The sequence below is a fragment of the Oncorhynchus keta genome, chromosome 12 (genome assembly GCF_023373465.1).
Source record: "Oncorhynchus keta strain PuntledgeMale-10-30-2019 chromosome 12, Oket_V2, whole genome shotgun sequence".
NCBI lineage: Eukaryota > Metazoa > Chordata > Actinopteri > Salmoniformes > Salmonidae > Oncorhynchus > Oncorhynchus keta.
In genome coordinates, this window is record NC_068432.1 from 10238031 (window position 1) to 10260702 (window position 22672).

At 42.9% G+C, this 22672-nt stretch overlaps 1 protein-coding gene across 4 annotated transcripts in view; it reads left to right on the plus strand.

Moving 5' to 3' along the window:
* LOC118391761 (glutamate receptor 4) overlaps positions 1–22672 on the plus strand; it is a 157722-nt gene that overhangs the window by 103605 nt on the left and 31445 nt on the right. For all 4 annotated transcript variants that reach the window (XM_052457709.1, XM_052457711.1, XM_052457710.1 and 1 more), the window contains exons 10-11: positions 11651–11857; positions 19757–20130. In XM_052457709.1, coding sequence (XP_052313669.1) covers positions 11651–11857; positions 19757–20130 — 581 coding nt within the window. The remainder of the gene's footprint in view (positions 1–11650; positions 11858–19756; positions 20131–22672) is intronic.

The following is a 22672-nucleotide window of genomic DNA, read 5'->3' on the forward strand; positions in this document are numbered from 1 at the left end:
TCAGCTCATGAAACATGGGACCAACACTTTACATGTTTCGTTTATATTTTTTCCAGTGTATTTTAAGCTTAGTGGTTAGGGTTAGAATTAGGGTTAGAATTAAGGTTATGGGTTAGAGAGAAAGAGACATGGAGTGCTTTGTTTGGTGTATATAAACCTAGTGTGATTGGATGTTTAAGGTCAATATATAGCCAAGTATATAGTCTAGAGCCATCATTATGATGCTTCTTGTTGTACGTACTCATCATCTATCAGACAGAATGTATCTGTCAATTTGAATGTCAACTCACATACATTTATTGTCTTCAATATATACGTGTGTGTGCAGATTTATCATACAGGGCACAAGGGCACGTGCCCCCTCAGATTTGTCCTCTTTTAAAACATTTCAGTTGTTTAATTCAAATCAAATTTATTTATATAGCCCTTCGTACATCAGCAACCCAGAAACCCAGCCGAAAACCCTAAACAGCAAGCAATGCAGGTGTAGTGGCTTGGAAAAACTCCAGAGAAAGGCCAAAACCTAGGAAGAAACCTAGAGAGGAACCAGGCTATGTGGGGTGGCCAGTCCTCTTCTGGCTGTGCCGGGTGGAGATTATAACAGAACATGGCCAAGGTGTTCAAATGTTCATAAATGATCAGCATGGTCCAATAATAATAAGGCAGAACAGTTGAAACTGGAGCAGCAGCACGGCCAGGTGGACTGGGGACAGCAAGGATTCATCATGTCAGGTAGTCCTGAGGGCTTAGGTCCTCCGAGAGAGAGAAAGAAAGAGAGAAAGAGAGAATTAGAGAGAGCACACTTAAATTCACACAGGACACGGAATAGGATAGGAGAAGTACTCCAGATATAACAAACTGACCCTAGCCCCCCGACACATAAACTACTGCAGCATAAATACTGGAGGCTGAGACAGGAGGGGTCAGGAGACACTGTGGCCCCATCCGAGGACACCCCCGGACAGGGCCAAACAGGATATAACCCCACCCACTTTGCCAAAGCACAACCCCCACACCACTAGAGGGATATCTTCAACCACCAACTTACCATCCTGAGACAAGGCCGAGTATAGCCCACAAAGATCTCCGCCACGGCACAACCCAAGGGGGGGGGGCAACAGACAGGATGATCACATCAGTGACTCAACCCACTCAAGTGACGCACCCCTCCCAGGGACGGTATGAAAGAGCCCCAGTAAAGCCAGTGACTCAGTAATTCATTAATTACTCAACTTCATATTTAAGCCCAAGTTTGACATAATTATTTATACAAAAAGATTTATCAGCTATATTTTTCAGAGGGGTCACACTGACTGGACCAGGTAAAGAGTACCCCCCCCCCATTCTCCCTTGTAAGTGGTTCCTTCCAAGGTGCAGCGTGGAGCAAAGAGGAGGAGAGAGTGTATAGTGATGGGCAGGACTCCCAGGAGGTATGTTTGTACATCTATTTGATCAAGCTATGTAGCCTATGGATAGTTTCTTGATGAATAAGTAAAACAAAAATGCTTTGTTGTTTTTCTAACACTAGCCACCAAGAAAGTTTATGATGTTGGCTTTCTGTGGCAATTATAGCATGTGAATCTTGGTGGGGCAAACTCCCCACTTTTTTTTTTAGATGCATGCCAGCAAAGCCACTACACAACACAACACTAAACAATACATTAATTGCACTATAACGGTGACAAACTGTGCCCACAAACTGTTAGATAAAGCTGTCCCAACAGCAGTCCCAACACCTTACCACTGATGGCTATCAGCAGAGCCTTGTCAGGCAGCAAAACAGTTCATTCAGCCTCTTTTACTGCCTTATAAAAAAACATAGCTGATATGGTTGACTTGCTTAAACAAAAGTGGTTTCTACTGACAATTGAGATGTACAAACGATGGCATAAGGGGACGGCGAGCGTATAAGAGGCATTCATGAACGAGCTAGGATGGACCTATATATATATATATATATACATAATTCAGAACTTTTGAAATGTACAGTGACAGAATTCAGAACATGGACCGTACTTACAGTATTCTCCCTGTACACCAAGTCAGAACCGTGGGATAAATAAAGGGGGCATATTAGCAGACATTGAAAGCTCTTAAAATATTTGATGATAACATTTATCTAAAACAGGCTATGGGCTACATGTGCACCACCAAGTCAGAACAGTAGGCTAAGTTATGAGGGGGAAAGGGACCACATTATTAGGGTGAAGCACATGGGAAACTAACATTTTACTACAAAACATACACTTAGTATTGCTTTCTTAGCTACAGTATACATACATATCTCCCTGGTATGTTGCAGCAGCATACAATACATTTTTGGATTCACCTTGTGCTGTGCTCATTTGAACAGGAACTCACTGAAGTCAGAGATTTCCCAATTCCAAGATTCCAGTTTTGAATGCGGCAGAAGTCATGCTGGATTGACAGCATGGCCAATATTGAATGTTTATCCTTTTAAGCTTGGAAATGAGACCCTTAAATCCAGACTTGGGACCCACTCCACTGAATAGCAGGCTAGTGATTGCATTGCAATGCTTGCAGTTAGGCATTGATTCCTCCCAAACAAGTCATTGCTGAATTTGAATTTCCAGCTTGTGTAATGTTTATGTCCAATGGCCGATGAGCACCAATACGTTTTATCTATTATTTCTCTTCATATGTGCCCTACCGGCTCAAATCGGTCAAAATTTTAAATGGTGTTTTTTACATTAGTTACATGTAGATACTTCGAGCTACGGAATTATATATAATCCACTACAGTTGAGGAACAATAGGAAAGTAATTCCGCATTGAAAGTTGATAAACTTGTAAATTCACTTTTGAGAAAATGGCCTTTGAATGTTTTGGTACTATTACTGGAGATCCCTTCTTTGTCTACACCCATTCAGCATCATTCACACCCTCTTAAGCTTTAGCCCCACCCATCTCTTTAAGGGTTGATCCGAGCGTTCTGTACTAACAACAGAAGTCAAGAACCCAAGCTAACTTGCAAGCTGCTTCAAGGCACAAATGAGCGAACAGCTCACTGAACATTACTCGCCCTAGCAGAGCTGGTTAGGCTGTTATGTTATCCAGAGCGTTGGTGACTGCAACTGTGCTGTCAGATTGTTGGTTTGTATATTCAGAGCGTTTCACTCTCTGAGTGTTCAGAGTGCACTCTGGACACTCTGGCCGATGAGTAGGGTTGATACGAACGTTCTGACCTCACAACAGCAGTCAAGCTAACTGGCTAACATTGGCTAACTTGCTAGCTACTTCCAGACACAAATGAGAAAACAACCCTCTCTGATCATTTTACTCACCCTAGCAGAGCTGGTTAGGCTGTTTTCATGTTATCCAGAGAGTTGGTGACTGTAACTGTGCTGCTGGCAACAATTTAATTACTGTTGTCAGTTAAGAACACATTTTTATTTACAATTACGGCCTGGGAACAGTGGGTTAACTGCCTTGTTCAGGGGCAGAACGACACATTTTTACCTTGTCAGCTCGGGGATTCGACCTAACAACCTTTCAGTTACTGGCCCAATGCCCTAACCACTACGCTTCCTGCCACACCCATTTTTTAAAAAGCAGTGTTATACGGGATTACCAAGACATACTGACCAGCTGGCAGACCAATCCAAACTCATCTCTCGGCATGTCCAGCCCACTCATTATCTCAGCCAACCATGGCTAGCGGGAATGTCTTTTTCTGTGGCTAAACCAACTAGACTTGTAATTTAACCATTTTTTCATATTTACAGATGGCATACACGTTTGTTATGAAAGTTCATATGTTCGAGAAGACATTTCTGCCCAAAACAATTTCTAATGTTCAAATGGCTCTCCTGGGAAGTAGTGTCCCACGACATACACCTAGTTTCCTGAAACAGGTCACATATGACAAGAATTGAAAATAATTTGCCCGTAGATTGTCGACTTGATTCATGATGACTGCGAGCTAAGATTTTGAAAGTATCAGTCCAATCAAAGCTACTGTAGATATATAATGTGATTAGAAATCATTTTATCTGTGGCCAATGACCTTGAGCCTTCTTGGATGGGCATTTATTTGATTTTTTTAACCTTTTATTTAACTAGGCAAGTCAGTTAAGAACAAATTCTTATTTTATTGTGCGCTGCCCTATGGGACTCCCAATCACAGCCGGTTGTGATACAGCCTGGATTCGAACCAGGGTGTCTGTATTGACACCTCTAGCACTGAGGTTTGGTGCCTTAGACCTCTGTCTAAGCGGTCTAAGCGGTCTAAGCGGTCTAAGGCACTGCATCTCAGTCCTAGATGCGTCACTACAGACACCCTGCGGATTGGATTTTCAAGCTCTACCCTTAGATTTTGCTGTGATGTAGTGTCTCCATGAGTGACAGAACACTGAACCAATCACGGCGCAACTAGAGAACATTACCAACCCCTACACACCGCATTTTCCGCTGGCTGTTCCACCACCACAGAAAGCACTGAGCTAGGCTGAAACACCTGCATTTTGGAGCTGCCTTACTCCAGAAAGCAAAAAAAGAGACCAAGTATGGATGTGGCTTTATTAACTCAATGTTTTTGTTTACATTGTTTGCAGACTGATATGTGACACATTTTAATGCCAAAATAACATGCAACAGGTGGGGCTCAAAACATGCCCTGAATGACGGGTTGCCACTGTTGGCTTTAGCTAGCCAGCTAGATAGATTCCCAATCTCCTAACCTCATAACGAGCCACAAAGCCATTTCAGGCTATCAAACACGTTAGAGTAGCTTGTTTAACCATATTAGCTGGCATGCCTGCTGGCAAGGTTGCTAGGCTGTAAAAAAAACAAAAAAACATTTACTATGTGTACTGAATAAGACTCACATTATTTACATTTTTGTTCCCAGAGTTTAGGAGAGATGCAGGAAGCATATTTATCTTCTTTAAAAATATAATCACCCGCTCAATGGGTGACATGTCCCGTGAGTATGCAGGCTTACCAAGACAAACTTCCAAACGGACTAATTTGAGGGGAAAAGGAGTTTGAGCACTCAACAACAACAAAAAGGCCGAGATTGATTTCTCACTTTAATCCATTGTCAAGCTGACGTCTTCCTCAGAGTGACCTGATCATTGCACTTAGCTCCTATGTCTTGCCTAGTGGCTCACGAAGACAACAATGTACAAAAATGATAATAATAATGTTTCAAGCTAAATGGCAAATTATAGCACAAAATAAAAACATAAATAGTGTGTCTTTTTAATCAATAGGCCAAGTGAAAAATATACATAGGTGATATTTGGGTGTCTGTTAACCCGGAGACACAGAGACCCCAAAAATCAAGGCAACATTATATATCGAAATTAAGACATCAACAGTGTCTAAGAAGTACTGCCAAAATGCCTCTCTTTGTTTGAGTTTACCTACAATATCATCTCGTTTTGGTGAAATTTGAATCGTTCTATTGCTACAAAGCGCAGGGAGGAAGGTGAGCCATGATTGGCTTCAATGCAGTGGCAAGCAACAGCATAGTCCGTGTTTTTATTTTGATTAGCAGCCTTGTGTTCTGCAATGCGAAGTTTCAATGCTCGTTTAGTTTGACCAATATAAGCAGCTACACAGATGTATTTGAGCATGTACACTACATGGCCAAAAGTATGAGGACACCTAATGGTCGACCATCTCATTCCAAAATTATGGGCATTAATATGATGTTGGTCCCGCTTTTGCTACTATAACAGCCTCCACTCTTCTGGGAAGGCTTTCCACTAGATGTTGGAACATTCCTGCGGGGACTTGCTTCCATTCAGTTAAGAGCATTAGGAGGTTGGGCACTGATGTTGGGCAATTAGGCCTGGCACGCAGTCGGCGTTCCAATTCATCCCAAAGGTGTTTGATGGGGTTGAGGTCAGGGCTCTGTGCAGGCCAGTCGAGTTCGCCCATACCGATCTCAACAAACCATTTCCGTATGGATCTCGCTTTGTGCATGGGGGCAGTGTCATGCTGAAACAGGAAAGGGCCTTCCCCACAAAGTTGGAAGCACAGAATCGTGTAGAATGTCATTGTATGCTGTATCGTTAAGGTTTCCATTCACTGGAACTAAGGGGCTCAGCCCCAGACCATTATTCCTCCTCCACCAAAATGTACAGTTGGCAGTATGCATTGGGGCAAGTAGCGTTCTCCTGGCATCCGCCAAACAGAGATGGTGAAGCATGAGTCCAATGGCAGCGAGCTTTACACCACCCCAGCCGACTGGTGATCTTAGGCTTGTGTGAGGCTGCTCGGCCATGAAAACCCATTTCATGAAGCTTCTGGGAACAGTTATTGTGCTGACTTTGCTTCCAGAGGCAGTTTGGAACTCGGTAGTGAATGTTGTGACTTTGTGTGGCCTACCACTTCGCGGCTGAGCCATTGTTGCTCTCAGAAGTTTCCACTTCACAATAACATCACTTGCAGTTGACCAGGGCAGCTCTAGCTGGGCAGAAATTTGACCAACTGACTTGATGGAAAGGTGGCATCCTATGACGGTGTCACGTTGAAAGTCACTGAGCTCTTCAGCACGGGCCATTCTACTACCAATGTTTGTCTATGGAGATTGCATGGCTATGTGCTCAATTTTATACACCTGTCAGCAACTGGTGTGGCTGAAATAGCCAAATCCACTCGTACTTTTGGCCATGTAGTGTATATGACATTTGTGGTGCTACAATTAATGAAGCTTTGGATTTTGTATTCTTTACCTGTTCTCGGGTGGTAAAACACTTTCGAATTGGTCGTACAAAACTCGACTTCTTTTTGAAAGTTGTTTGTTTTCTCACATCAGAAATACCAGATGCATTGTAGTGTCTAAACACTCCATTGCCATTACACAATGGTTGCCTGTTAGCCAATAATAAATTATTTAAATGTAATTGTCGAACAAATTTGAAAGTGTCAACTTTCAATGCTAAGGGGCCCATCCTATTAGAAGAGGAGAAAGAAAGTCCTTTACACAGGACTGACCCTTGGGCATCCGTAAGAGGCCCTGGTGATATGTTCTTGTTGTGGTTCCAACTCAACCTCCTCAGGTGGGCTGGGGGTGGATTTCGTCCCCGTCGAGCCCACCTCGTCTTCCTTTGGGTTCGCGCTGGTTGACTTAAAGAGCGGAGTTGATTCAGGAGGTATAAAAGGGATTATGCTCTGAACCTTCATGCTTGCTGGCATAGGACAGGGGAGCATCATAGTGCAGTATATTTAGTAGTGTGATTTACAACAGTCAGAAGGACACTCTCATAATTACATTTGAACAAGCAAAGAGCTATGCATAAAAATAGACATACTGACAGAATTAGGCATAATGATTATGGCACTAGATTGCAGGAAAAAGCTGTTTCAGGTGTTTGAAAAATTTGAAATTCAACCCCCTTCCATCTTCACCTACTTCTTGCCCCCTCTAAAATAATGTGTGTGTGTGTGTGTGTGTGTGTGTGTGTGTGTGTGTGTGTGTGTGTGTGTGTGTGTGTGTGTGTGTGTGTGTGTGTGTGTGTGTGTGTGTGTGTGTGTGTGTGTGTGTGTGTGTGTGTGTGTGTGTGTGTAACGCCACGTCTACTTGTGTTCATTATCCATTGATGTGGTGTGGGAGATTATTGGCCAGCTTGTCAGCCATGATCAATTTGGACATGAAGAGTCTTGAAAATACTCTCTTTTTAGTGTTCTTTCAATGTTCTTTCACCTTTCTTTAAGTATTTGTCTACCTTTTTTCCTGTTACATAGTATTTTGTCTACATATTTTACTGTAACCATTTTTTCTTGCACCATGACACCATTACTATTTTCTGATATTTGCTCTGAAAAAACATTCTGTGAAAAGAAAACCATTTAATGTAAATGTATCTCGCCAATGTCTTGGAAAATGCCTCAGCTTTTGGCTTACTATTGCTCCAAATGCCCTGGGGCAGTGTGATGTCGAGCAGAACCCCAGAATATATTGCTTATTCTCAATATACATTTGGCCACGTTCCACGAAGACGTAATTTTTAAGAAACTATGAACTGTCAACTGAGGGAGTTTTTTTAATCTAGATTATTTTTTCCGGCATCAGCAAATCAGATGATTGATTTCCTGCCATTCGTAAAGGAACGGGCAGCTTTAGCAGTTCCTTATGGAACGTTATTTTTACATTGAGTACAGGAGGCAAGAGAATGTTTGCCGTTCGTCCTCACTACACGTCTCTCTCTCTCTCTCTCTTTCTGTCTGTCTATATCTCTGACCCTCTGTGTTCTCACTTTCTTTCTCTCCCTTATACTCCCTCTCTTTTTCTTTCTTTCGTTCTCTGCCTCTCTCTCTCTCTTTCTCATACCTACAACACACACACACACACACACACACACACACACACACACACACACACACACACACACACACACACACACACACACACACACACACACACACACACACACACACACACACACACACACACACACACACACACACACTGCTACCAGACTCTTATTATACGGCTCAGTTTACAGTTTTTCTCAATTGCTAAAACACCATTTCTGAAACCTTGCTTCATTTCCTGAAAACATTAAACACAAAACCTCGTCTTCAAGCACTATTTACATAACCTCTGACTCCTCTAGCAAAATGAAACATTCGCCTCAAAACAGTTTTACCTGTGTTCAAAATCAAACACTGCTCTCAAATCATAAACAAAGTGATCAAAATGATATACACTCTCAAGCAGTCAGTAAACAATACACCGAAAAATAGAAAGCACATTGTTCAAAACATACAATTGTCAGTGAATCTAAAAAAATATTCATATTTTTCCGTCATTGTCTTTTGATGAACGAAAACATGTTCTGTTATAGTAGCTCAAAATGGATCAGAAATTACTACTCTGCTTTGCTCTTCCCAATTTTGTTTCTTGTTCTTCCTCCTCCTTTTACCCCTATTTTTACAGTACTGTACCCTGTCCTTGTCCTTTGTCTCTGATACTGTAATTCTTGTTCTTTGTTGATATGAACCAGCAACCAGTCAAAATCTATTGAGCAGTCAGTACTGTTAATAAATGGAAAGCACAATGTTCAGGGCCATACAATTTGTCCATTGTACAGTATACAGCCTCCAATGCACTGTACTACAGTATACAATACTAAAAGGGACAAAAATCAAAGGAGTAAACGTGATCAATGAGCTTCTTCTTGTCTTTGGGCTGGGTCAGGCCAGAGCACTTCGTCGACATCACCAGCAATATTGTCCCTCCTGAGGCAACGGGGGAAGAAGCCTCTTGTGTGCCGTATCCAGCCCTGACATGATTCCTCACCTAAATCAGCACAGGCTAAATCCATGGCTTGCAGCAGATTTACTCTGGTGTAGGGTTGTCTATCATACACTTTCCATCTCCAAAAGGAGAAAAACTCCTCAATCGGATTCAGGAAAGGCGAGTTTGGAGGGAGGTACAAGTTCATAAACTGCCCATTGATGTTAAACCATTCCCTTACCTGAGCAGCTCGGTGGAAACTGACATTGTCCCACACTATCACATAGGTGGGAATGGGATTCTCATTTAGCTCTTGACCCTGCTCTTGAACCTGCTGCTCAAATAAAATATCTCTTAGATTGGCAATACATCTTAGAAGGTACTGGGTGTTATATGGCCCAAGTGTAACATGGTGATGAAGAACACCATGGTTGCTGATAGCAGCACAGATTGTGACATTGCCACCTCGTTGACCAGGGACTTCAACAATGGCCCGCTGTCCAATCACAGCCTCTCCTTCTCCTCTTTGTTAGATTGAAGCCTGCTTCATCGACAAAGATGAACTCATGGGGTCTGTCCAAGGATTCCAAGTCAAATATTGTCTGAGTAGAAATACAATATACTGTATGTAGGATTTTGTAAGTCGTACAGAGACAATGCTATACTGTAGAGTACAATTAGGCTTCTGATTCACATATATTGTATGTACTGAAGAGTAATGTCATTCACTTAGTACTGTAGACAATCTGGATTACAGTAAATGTTTCTGAATGTACACTTACTTGCACATACTGAGCTCGCAGTTCTTTCACCCTTGGTGAGTTACAAGGTACACGGTCAATGGTGGAAATGCTCACACTGTGGATTCCCTGGAAGTGTGTGTTGTCTTGTATCACTCGTTCCTGGATTTCTCTGAGTCGTATTGCATTGTCTTGAAGGACCATGTCAACTATAACGGCCTCTTGCTCCCGAGTGAATATAGCTGTCCTTCCACCTGCATGTGGCAGCCTTGCAATTCTACAAAAAGTAGTTGTGCAGTTACAAAACATATTCATGCAGTACAATACATACAGTGATTAACTTTACAAATGTCTATTGAAACAGCTGCATATAGTGTAGTACAGTAAATTTGTAATTACAAAAATACAGTAGTATACTGTACCTGTTCTCTTCTCTGAATGTCCTTACTGTGGACACAGAGAATCGGCTCAAATTGGGTTTCACTCTAAGTTCTGCTTCCCTCATTGTCAGTCCATGGACAAGAACATGGTCTGTAACTGTTGCTTGAATTTCAGATATCAGATATTTCCACTCTTTGTCTTCCTCTTCGTCCTCCTCTTCCTCTTTCTTGCCCTCCTCCTCCTCTTCCTCCTCGTCGCCCACCTCGCATACGTCCTCGTCCTCGTCCTCTCACATTCTTTCTTCTTCTTCTTTCTTCAACAACCTGTTTGCTCTCTGAACTGGCTTATATTGGTTGTGTCGCATCATTTGAAACAGGTTAAATCAATTTTGAGTAGTTGTGTTCAATCAGTGACATGTGTTCTCTATTTGTATTTGATTGTTGCCACTTGTGTTTACCAGTATGGATGACATGTGCATTAGAGTGCAGAATGTGTTTTGAGAATGTGTTTAGAGGTTTTGCTGAAAAGTCTAAGTGAGATCTGCAAATTGTGTTTTACCATGTGAAATGGTTTAAGGTATTAACAACAGACTGCATAATTAGCTAAATGAGTCCAGGCAACTGAGAACATTGTTCAGCCAATGGGCTTTAGTGTTTTAGCAATTGAGAAAAACTGTAACACTGCACCCCAATCCCCCTTCCCCAATACACGTGTAAATATTAGACTATCCATTGTGCCTCCTGTATTATACTTATGCTAAAGTGTTTATTCTATTCTACTGCCATTTACTTGATCTTCGTGTTCTTATCTTTTATAATTTGTTGTTGTTGTTGACTTTTTGAGAACGATTTCGTTGGACGTTATATTCCGTGCTTATCCCGTACATACAAGTGTCAAGTTTTGTATTAATTGTATTACACACACAGTAACATTTTAAATAATAGCCAGTGTAGTGTTCAATGGCTTTTTTTTATCTATGTGTGTGTGTGTGCACACTTGTCTGCTATATGTCTGTTTTTGAGTGAAAGAACAAAGATAATCCAGCAGGCAAAACTGGTTGAAATGATGTCATCATCAGGTCATAATGAGTGACGTTATAATGACATAAGTTCAACCCAGTTTCACAACAACGAAAAAAATTCTAATATCAATATGATGTCAATTCAACCAATTTCTTTAAACTGGTTGAATTGACGTCATTATAACGTCACTCATTATGACCTGATTTGAACCAGTTGTGCTTGCTGGGTAAATGACTGTCTGTAAGTGGCGGACCTGTTTGCCAGTTTGACCCTGTGGTCCCTGTGTCACTTTGTAGGAGGGTCCCTATGTCATGTTGAAGAAGAACTGGGAGCTGTACGAGGGCAACGACCAGTATGAAGGCTACTGCGTGGACCTGGCCTCGGAGATAGCCAAACACATCGGCATCAAGTATAAGATCGCTATCGTTCCTGACGGAAAGTACGGCGCCCGGGACCCGGAGACCAAGATTTGGAATGGAATGGTCGGGGAGCTGGTGTACGGGGTAAGAGGGACAGGGGACAGGGGAAAGGGGTGTGTGTGGGTGGGTGGGCGTGCACACCTTGATTTTGTTGAGCCTCTTTTTTTTTGTTGGGTTTCACTCAGACTTGACATCCATTTGTACATCTATTTAGTTATCTGCAAGTAGCAGAATCAGTTATCGTAAACATGCAGGGTTTGTCAGAAAACAAAGACGGCTTAAAATCTGTTTAAGTTACCCAGACTACTTCAAAAGCTACAGTACCAGTCAAAGGTTTTGACACACCTACTCTTTCCAGGGATATTTTCTACATTGCAGAATAATAGCGAAGACATCAAAACGATGAAATAACACATATGGAATCATGTAGTAACCAAAACATGTTAAACAAATCAAATATATTTTATATTTGAGATTCTTGAAAGTAGCCTCCCGTTGCCTTGATGACAACTTTGCACACTCTTGGCATTCTCTCAACCAGCTTCACCTGGAATGCTTTTCCAACAGCCTTGAATGAGCTCCCACATATTCTGAGCACTTGTTGGCTGCTTTTCATTCACTCTGCGGTCTAACTCATCCCAAACGATCTCAATTGGGCTGAGGTTAGTGATTGTGGAGGCCAGGTCATCTGATGCAGCACTCCATCACTATCCTTCTTGGTAAAATACCCTTTACACAGCCTGGAGGTGTGTTGGGTCATTGTCCTGTTGAAAAACAAATGATAGTCCCACTAAGTGCAAACCAGATGGGATGCGGTATCGCTGCAGAATGCTGTGGTAGCCATGCTGGTTAAGTGTGCCTTGAATTCTAAATAAATCAGTGTCACCAGCAAAGCACCATCACACCAACTTCTCCATGCTTCACGGTGGGAACCACACATGCTGAGATCATCCGTTCACCTACTCTGCATCTCACAAAGACACGGCAGTTGGAACTGAAAATCTCTAATGTGGACTCATCAGACCAAAGGACACATTTCCACCGGTCTAATGTTCATTGCTCGTGTTTCTTGGCCTAAGTCTCTCATTCATATTGGAGTCCTTTAGTAGTGGTTTCCTTGCCGCAATTCGACCACGAAGGCCTGATTCACGCATTCTCCTCTGAACAGTTGATGTTGAGATGTCTGCTACTTCAACTCTGTGAAACATTTATTTGGGCTGAACTTTCTGAGGCTGGTAACTATAATGAACTTATCCTCTGCAGCAGAGGTAACTCTGGGGCTTCATTTCCTGTGGCGGTCCTCATGAGAGCCAGTTTCATTATTGCGCTTTAATGGTTTTTGCGACTGCACTTGAAGAAACTTTCAAAGTTCTTGAAATTTTCCAGATTGGCTGACCTTCGTGTCTTAAAAGTAATGATGGACTGTCATTTCTCTTTGCTTATTTGAGCTGTTTTTGCCAAATAAAACTTTACCAAATAGGGCTATCTTCTGTATGCCACCCCTACCTTGTCACAACACAACTGATTGGCTCATATGCATTAAGAAGGAAAGAAATTCCACAAATTAACTTTTAACAAGGCACACCTGTTTAATTCAAATGTATTCCAGGTGATTACCTCATGAAGCTGGTTGAGAGAATGCCAAGAGTGCGCAAAACTGTCATCAAGGCAAAGAGTGTCTACTTTGAAGAATCTCAAATCTCAAATATACTTTGATCTGTAGAGGTTAAAATAAATGGGTTACTACATGATTCCATATGTGTTATTTCATAGTTTTGATGTCTTTACTATTAATCTACAATGTAGAAAATAGTACAAATAAAGAAAAACCCCTGAATGAGTAGGTGTTCAAACTTTTGACTGGTACTGTAGATCTTGACCAAACTAAAACTTGTTTGACAGGTTGACAGGTTAAAGAAGGATTTTTAAATCTTGAGATAATTAATACCGGGATTGTGTATGTGTGCCATTTCGCGGGTGAATGGGCAGGACAAAAGATAAAAGTGCCTTTGAACGAAGTATGGTAGTAGGTGCCAGGCGCACCGGTTTGAGTGTGTCAAGAACTGCAACAGTCAACAGTTTCCTGTGTTTATTAAGAATGGTCCACCACACAAAGGACTTCCAGCCAACTTGACACAACTGCGGGAAGCATTGAAGTCAACATGGGCTATCATCATGTTTGCAAGTTTATATATACAGTGTGTGCGTGTGTTGCAAATGTGCTGTAAATATCCTGGATGGGCTGACCGCGAGAGCCATTCAGTTGAGGGCGGTGCAGTTGCCGTACCAGGCGGTGATGTAGCCCTTGAGAATGCTCTCAATGGTGCATCTGTAGATTTTCATGAGGGTCTTAGTGGCTGTGCTGAATTTATTCTCTCCACTCTGGCCCCATTGATGTAGATAGGGGCTCCCTCCTCTGTCTCCTGTAGTTTACGATCAGCTCCTTTTTTTTTCCATTGAGGGAGAGGTTATTTTCCTGGTACCACTGGCAGGTCTCTAACCTCCTCCCTGTAAGCTGTCTCTTCATTGTTGGTAATCAGGCCTACCACTGTCATGTCCTCAGCAAACTTGATGATTGAGTAGGAGTCATGAGTAGCCATGCAGTCATGGGTTAACAGGGTGTACTGGAGGGGGCTGAGTACACACCCCCGTGTTAAAGATCAGTGTGGCGGAGGTTTTGTTGCTTAGCCTCACTACCTGGGGTCAACCCGTCAGGAAGTCTAGGACACAATTGCACAGGGAGGGGTTCAGATCCAGGGCCCTGAGCATAGTGACATACTTGGAGGGCACTATGGTGTTTGGAAGCAGAGCTGTAGTCGATGAACAGCATTCTCACATACGTATTCCTCTTGTCCAGGTGAGATAAGGCAGTGTGCAGTGTATTTGTTTCCAAATTGTAATGGGTTCCTAGGTGATATGGTGGAGGTGATATGGTCCTTGACTAGCCTCTCAAAGCACTTCATGGTGACAGAGGTGAGTGCTGTGTGTGTTTGTGTGTGTGCGCGCACACATAAAGGCTTAAGGAGCTTGCAGAGCTCTTACGGTGCAGAGGGAAGCTATGAGCCCAGAGCTTAGCCCGTCAGCACTTTACTGTCTCTAAGACCTTGCCTGGTGACCATTCACCTTCGGACAGTCTCTTTCAAAGCCCGTGTCACCGCAAAAGGTCTCCCCCTATGTCAGCCCTGTCATGTATTTTAATGCATCCTCAATGCAAGCCAACCTGTTATTTTAGTACATTTATGCTGAAGAGGAAGGAAATTGTATCTCTGTTTTTGTCTTTCTCCCTCGTTCCCTCCATGCAATGTGTCGGCTTGTTGTAATATATAAAACTTGAATACATTTTTTGTTGATGAATCCCGAATTCCCGACAGCCGATGCCCAGGCAGGCAAGGTCAGAAGTGTTGCTAAATCACTAACCATAATCTGGTTTGTGGAATTGCCACGAATAAGCAATATTCGCTCTCGCAGGATGTTCCATTTCTTTTGTTGTTAGCATTTTTCTCCAACCGAGTTATTTCATCCCCTTCTCCCGATCTGCAGCCTTTTGAATTAAGCCACTAGGATTAAAGCGACTCTCTATCTTTTTCTATTCCAAACTTGATCATTGTAAGATGTCTTTCATCAGAAAAAGTGGCGAAATTAAATGAAAAATAGCTGGATGGGGGGAGAAGACGTGATTGTTGTTCAGCTTGTGATTGACATGCTTAGTGATTGTGACAGATAGAAGGATAGCCAAATTTGTTCATGATAGACAGGGTTGACTAGGAAAACAGTTCTCAATATAGGAGTGCTGATTTCGGGTACATTTAGCCTTTTAGATCACAATGAATAAGATTACACAGACAGAAGGAACCTGATCCTAGATCAGCACTCCAGCTCTGAGACGCTTGATACATAAGCCCCTGTCTTCTTTGGCTCTGACGAACTGTAGCTGACCAACTCTCTTGTTATTTTTCTTGAACCTAACCAAGATGGGTCACTCAACTGAGACTGCTCTTCTCTGTATCACAGAGGCTCTCCGCTCTGCCAAAGCTGACTCCTCTGTTCTCATCCTCCTAGATCTATCCGCTGCCTTCGACAATGTGAATCATCAGATCCTCCTCTCCACGCTCTCAGGGCTGGGCTTCTCAGGCTCTGCACACTCCTGGATTGCAGGTCGCTCCTGCCAGGTGGTGTGGAGAGGATCTGTGTCTGCACCACATGCTCTCACTACTGGTGTCATCCATGGCTCGGTTCTAGGCCTTCTCCTCTCTATGAACCAAGTCACTTGGCGCCATCATATCCTCTCATGATCTCTTCTATCATTGCTGTGTGGGTGACACTCTCATTCGCCCCTTCTGACACCCAGGTGGCGACACACATCTCTGCATGCCTGGCAGATATTTCAGTTTGAATGTTGGCCCACCCCTTCAAGCTCAATCTCGACAAGACAGAGCTGCTCTTTATCCCAGGTAGGGCTGCCTGCTCCAAAACCTCTCCATCATGGTCGGAAACTCCACAGTGTTCCCCTCCCAGAGTGCAAAAAACCTTGGCGTGACCCTGGGCAACGTGACCCTGTTGTTCTTTGCAAACATCAAAGCAGTGACTCACTCCTGCAGGTTCATGCTCTACAACATCTGTAGAGTACAACTTTTCCTCACACAGGAAGTGACATCGGGTCCAACTCGTCATATCCTGTCTGAACTACTGCAACTCTCTGTTGGATGGGCTCCCCGCTTGTGCCATCAAACCTCTGCAACTTATCCAGAATGTTGCAGACTCTGGTGTTCAACCTTCCCAAGTTCACTCATGTCACCCCACTCTTCCGTACACCCCAATGGCTTTCCGTCGAAGCTCCACTAACTATTATTAAGTAACTGGTTCCACAGCCTTGTTTTGTTTATTCAACTTTTCGGTCAAAGTGTTACCTGAACATAAAATGTTTATTTGGCTCAAACTTAACTCCAGCATGAGAAAACGTAAGCAAAAATTCTGTCAACTTAAAACGATGTGTTTGCTCAACTTGTCTCATATGTTTAACTAGAAATTATTATTTTGGGCATTTTACCTAAAAAAGGCTCTGGAACTAGTTACACACCCACTCTCAGCGCTTTGAACATATAACGTTTTCTATGTTTGACACTCGATGACATACATAATTACATTGTAAATGTTCAGTTACAGTGCATTCAGAAAGTATTCAGACCCCTTGACTTTTTCCAGATTATTTTTACGCTACAGCCTTATTCTAAAATGGATGAAAGTCATTTTTCCCTCATCAATCAATACACAACACCCCATTAATGACAAAGCAAAAACAGGTTACATTTTTGCAAATGTATTACAAATTTAAAAAATAGATATATTATATCTACATAAGTATTCAGATCCTTTACTCAGTACTTTGATGAAGCCGCATTGGCAGCGATTACAGCATTGAGTCTTCCTGGGTATGATGCTACAACCTCGGCACACCTGTATTTGGGAAGTTTCTCCCATTCTTCTTTGCAGATCCTGTCAAACTCTGTCATGTTGGATGGGGAGCGTCGCTGCACAGCTATTTTCAGGTCCAAGTCCAGGCTCTGGGTGGACCACTCAAGGACATTAAATAAAGGTTAAATAAAAATAAATCAAATAAATCAATGGTCTGAGAGTCCTTTAGGTGCCTTTTGGCAAACTCCAAGCGGGCTGTCATGTGCCTTTTAATGAGAAGTGGCTTCCATCTGGCTACTCTACCATAAAGGCCTGATTGGTGGAGTGCTGCAGAGATGGTTGTCCTTTTGGAAGGTTGTCCCATCTCCACGGAGGAACTCTGGAGCTCTGTCAGAGTGACCATCGGGATCTTGGTCACCTCCCTGACCAAGGCTCTTCTCCCCTGATTGCTCAGTTTGGCCGGGCAGCCAGCTCTAGAAAGAGTCTTGGTGGTGCCAAACTTCTTCCATTTAAGAAATATGGAGGCCACTGTGTTCTTGGGGTCCTTCAATGCTGCAGAAGTTTTTTGGTACCCTTCCCCAGATCACAATTCTGTCTCGGAGCTCTACGGACAATTCCTTCGACCTCATGGTTTGATTTTTGCTCTGACATTCACTGTCAACTGTTGACCCTTATATAGACACGTGTGTACATTTCCAAATCATGTCCAAGCAATTGAATTTACCACAAGTGGACTCCAATCAAGTTGTAGAAACATCTCAAGGATGATCAATGGAAACAGGATGCACCTGAGCTCAATTTTGAGTCTCATGGCTAAGTGTCTGAATACTTGTGTAAATAAGGTATTTATGTTTTTTTAATTTTTATATATATATATATATATATATACATTTGCAAAGATTTCTAAAAAACAGTTTTTGCTTTGTCATTATGGGGTATAGTGTGTAAATTGATGAGGAACATGTTTCATTTAATCCATTTTAGAATAGGGCTGTAACATAACAAAATGTGGGAAGAGTCAAGGGGTCTGAATACTTTCTGAATGCACCTGTACCTGGGATTTGAACCTCTTCAACCACATTCCGATCTTCCTCCTATGCCACCATGCCTGTATCATTGATCATTTATTCAGACTATTCTCTCATCATTGATTTGATTTACTTACTTAAGCAATTTGATGTTTTTCTGCATAATTGTCTAGTGTTTGTTGGGCATATTACTCTGTTTAAATAACACCATTTTAAGTGGTCTGAATTTTTGCCTATGTTTTCTTATGTTGGAGCTAAGGTTGGGCCAACAAAAAATGTTACATTCTGGTAAAACTTTGATTGAAAAGTTGAGTAAACAAAAAAAAGAACCAGTTACTTAATTGGTCTATGTGACTAAACCCTGTTTCTGAAAGTATTTAGACTGTTTCTGCTTATCTGACTTCGTTACCCTGATAGTCTCCCGTTACTTCCATTTCTCGGCCTGATTCCCATCAGCTCTGTGCTACATGCCTAGGCATGGACCATGCATAGGCAGCTCTCGTTGACCCCGCTAGGTGTGTGCATTGTGCTAAATTGGGACCCGGCTTCATTAAACATAGAGCAAAGTATTGGCCAGGCCTCACTCTTGTTCGAGGGTGACTGTTGATACCAAAGTTCCACAGGAGGGAGAAGCTCTACCAGTCTTCCCCTCCACTCGAGCTCCCAGCAAATTCATAGGTTGCCCATCCTTTCAGATGGATCCAGAAGTGAGAACGATGGCATGTCTCTTGCCGCATCAGGCAGCACCTCCTTTGTCCAGGAGATGGATTACACCCCTGAGGAAGGTTTACTCTCCTCTGCTCAGCTTGTGCGGGCCAGCAAAACTGAGGAAGTTTGGCAGGAGACTATGGCTGACCTCCCCTTCTTCAAGGCAATCAGACGTGCTGCCAACAAACTGGATGTTGAGTGTCCTCCTTTGCCTTGCAAGAAGATTAGAATGGATGGAATCACCTCTCAGGGTAATTCCACATCCGTCCCACAACATGTACCAGCCTTCCAAGACTGTGTGGCGCTTTGGAATCTTCCCGGGTGGGGGCACTTACCCCCACATGATATGCATGGCATGGAGTCATCGGGATGGTTCAGCCCACCCCCTGTGGAGCCTTCCCTGGCTGAACTCATCAACCCTTCAAGCTCCTCTTCGTCTGCCCCTAAACTCGCTCATTCCAATGACAGCTTCACTGCAACCGTGTATGAGAGGATCTACCGAGTTGCAGCTCAGGCGTTGCAGGCTAAGGAGCACAGTGGCACCGTCGACCGGCAGAAGTTAATGGAATTGAGAAATCTTGCTGAGTATACCACCCGGACCCCCAAGTGCATCGCTGAGGCTTCCAGAAAATACAAATTGGATCAGAAAACTTGGGCAGCCAAGTAAAATAACCCACGGCCCAAATTCGGGGCACTAGTTGGGGAACCTTGTCGTAACCCATAGTTGTTTCTACTGTTGTCTACCATTTTTGGCAGCAGTTGCATTAGCAGCTTAGATGACTCTCCAATCCAAAGGCTAACCCTTTCCCCCTTCTCTTCCCCCACCCATTAACAGAAAGCGGAAATCGCTGTGGCCCCATTGACAATCACGCTGGTCCGGGAGGAGGTGATCGACTTTTCCAAGCCCTTCATGTCACTGGGCATCTCCATCATGATCAAGAAGCCCCAGAAGTCCAAACCTGGGGTGTTCTCCTTCCTGGACCCGCTGGCCTACGAGATCTGGATGTGCATTGTGTTTGCCTACATCGGCGTGAGCGTGGTGCTCTTCCTGGTCAGCCGCTTCAGCCCGTACGAGTGGCACACCGAGGAGCCCGAGGAGGGCACCGACGGTCCGCCCAGCGACCAGCCCCCCAACGAGTTCGGCATCTTCAACTCCCTCTGGTTCTCCCTGGGCGCCTTCATGCAGCAGGGCTGTGACATCTCCCCCAGGTGAGAGATAGATGCATTACTACTTAGACTGCATGATATACTACTACTACAGTACATGCATACTACTACAATACACACTTACTACTACAGCAATATATTCTGATACATTATACCGAAACATCCCCCAGCTGGGAGATAAATATTACTACTACTACTACTACATGAAATACATCCTATTACATTACACCCAAACATTCCTTAGGTGAGAGACAAACACACACACATACATTACACACATAATACTACATTACATCCAAATGTCCCCTCAATGTCCTTTTCTTTATTGGGTTAAGTGTTAAAGGCTTGTTGACATTGACAACAGCTGCCTCGGGATGTTATGAATCATACAGGATACAGGTTTCATTCGCTGGCTAACTATTAGTCTCTTCACTGTCTGTTGCAGAACAAACATAGTTACTCCACTCTGTACAATTGCAATTTGCACCCTAGTTTTCTTCATGGATTTTCACACCAAAATCGCCGCTTTATGTCACATAAGTGAAAATAACTGAATAACTGTCATTGGCCTGTAGATTTGTAATAAGTATGTCTTATATCGGCTTTTCGTTTGTAGTCACTGTCACTGCTATGCTTTACTGTGTGTGTGTGTGGGGGGGGGTGCATTGTGATCTGTCTGTTTCAGCATTTATCATCTGCTTTAGAGGGAAATTGCACTGCTGTCCCATTGTCTTTGATGTGTCTGGTGGGTATTTGTGCTATGTTTCATACACTGTATTTCTGCGTTCAACAGGCACGAGAAGTCAAAGGGTATATCATTCATTACTTACTATTAGCTACCTCTCGTACGATCATGAACCACAGAAAACTACTCCGTAACCATTCAGTGCTGGGTGTCATTGCTTCCGGGTCAAGCTTCCTGTCTGTGACACACTTTTCTGCCCACTCAGCATCTGCTTGCTATCCTGTAGTCGTGATAAGGATCTTTATGGTTTCTGTAGTTCTTTTTATAGTAATTTCATGACAGACCTGGGTCAAATAGCCTACATAATATCCTGTGTCAAATACTTAAATGCATTTGAAGTGTGCTTGGTCTAGTTTGAAGTTTGCACTTTTAGGACTATTTACTCTGTGATACCAGGAAAACTAAAACAAGCACAGCTCAAAGTTTTGAAAGTACTTGAGGTATGTATTTGACATGTGTCAAATAGGTCCTAAGTCTGCTTTATGATCCCTGGAGTTATTTTAAAGGTAGACTCAGCGATATGAAGTTAGCATTACATTATCAGTTGTGGGCACTTCCGCAAAACACACAAAGACAGCCGAAAGCAAAAGGTTGATCTCCCCTGCATTATCATTGGTTCATACTGCTGCTCGTGGTCACATCATATAGCTGAGTTTTAGTTTCAGCTCTTCTAGTCTTTAATGGTTCCTATATATCTCTTAGTACCGCTAAGTTTCCTATATACTGTAGATCATAGTCTTTAAGATTAAGAATGGAATAAGACTGAGAGGAGGGACCAAAACCAGCCTGTATTTTTCAGCCCTCCTACACAGGACCAGAGCAGAGGCATACACAAGATGGAGAACACTAAGGTACATTAGAAGAGAGCACCGTCAAAATTATAGTGCCCGTTACGTAGCATCCTAAAACATCCTATAGCACCTCTACCTTGAGGGAGCTATAGTGGGCCTATGATTTTGACTTAAGTCCACTTCATTTTAAGTAGTCCACTTGAGAAGGGATCTTCATCCACCAAATACTGTATATAATTCCATAAACTTTCCCAGAATCCTCAGGTTTTCCAGTAATCCCAGTTCGGGATTCTCGCAATCAAGAGGGAATACGCAAGAAAAGTATCATCCAACTGGGATTCCTCCAACTGGGAATTTCTGGAAAACCTGGGAATTTTGGGATGTTTTTCTGGAATTTTATGACCTGCTACTGTTTAGCAATTTAGTCAGCATTTATTATTTAGTATTGAAACATTTAGAATTTATACATTTTGTCTACATTGTCCTTTTGTCTCTCCACAGTGTGGCCTGCCTACTGTGCCTGTCTGTCCCACATCTGTCACAGATACAGTTAAAGTAATCCCACGGGCCCTGTCCCAATCTGTCACCAAAAGAGCCCTTGTTCACTCTGGAGGGGTTGACTAAAGTTTACCTTGACAAGGGGACATGTAAATCCCCTCCACCGAGGGATTAGGTGACTTTGGGAGTGTGGAGGAAATGAGGGAATGACAAGGGCACTGTTTTAGTGATGGGTTTGAGGCTATGCCACACCACTCATCTGTAGTGATGATAAGGAAAGGAAGCTGGTGTACTTGTAAGGCATATACAGGAATCCATCTCACACTGATAACATACACAGTCCAATCAGAGATGATGACCCAGTGGTGAGATGATTGACAGGTCTAAAGGTTATTCGCTACTGAAGTTCCGTCTTTTACCTTAATGAATGTTAATTCCGCTTCTCTCCTCTCACACACAAACAGACACTCTCACACACACACACACACACACACACACACACACACACACACACACACACACACACACACACACACACACACACACACAC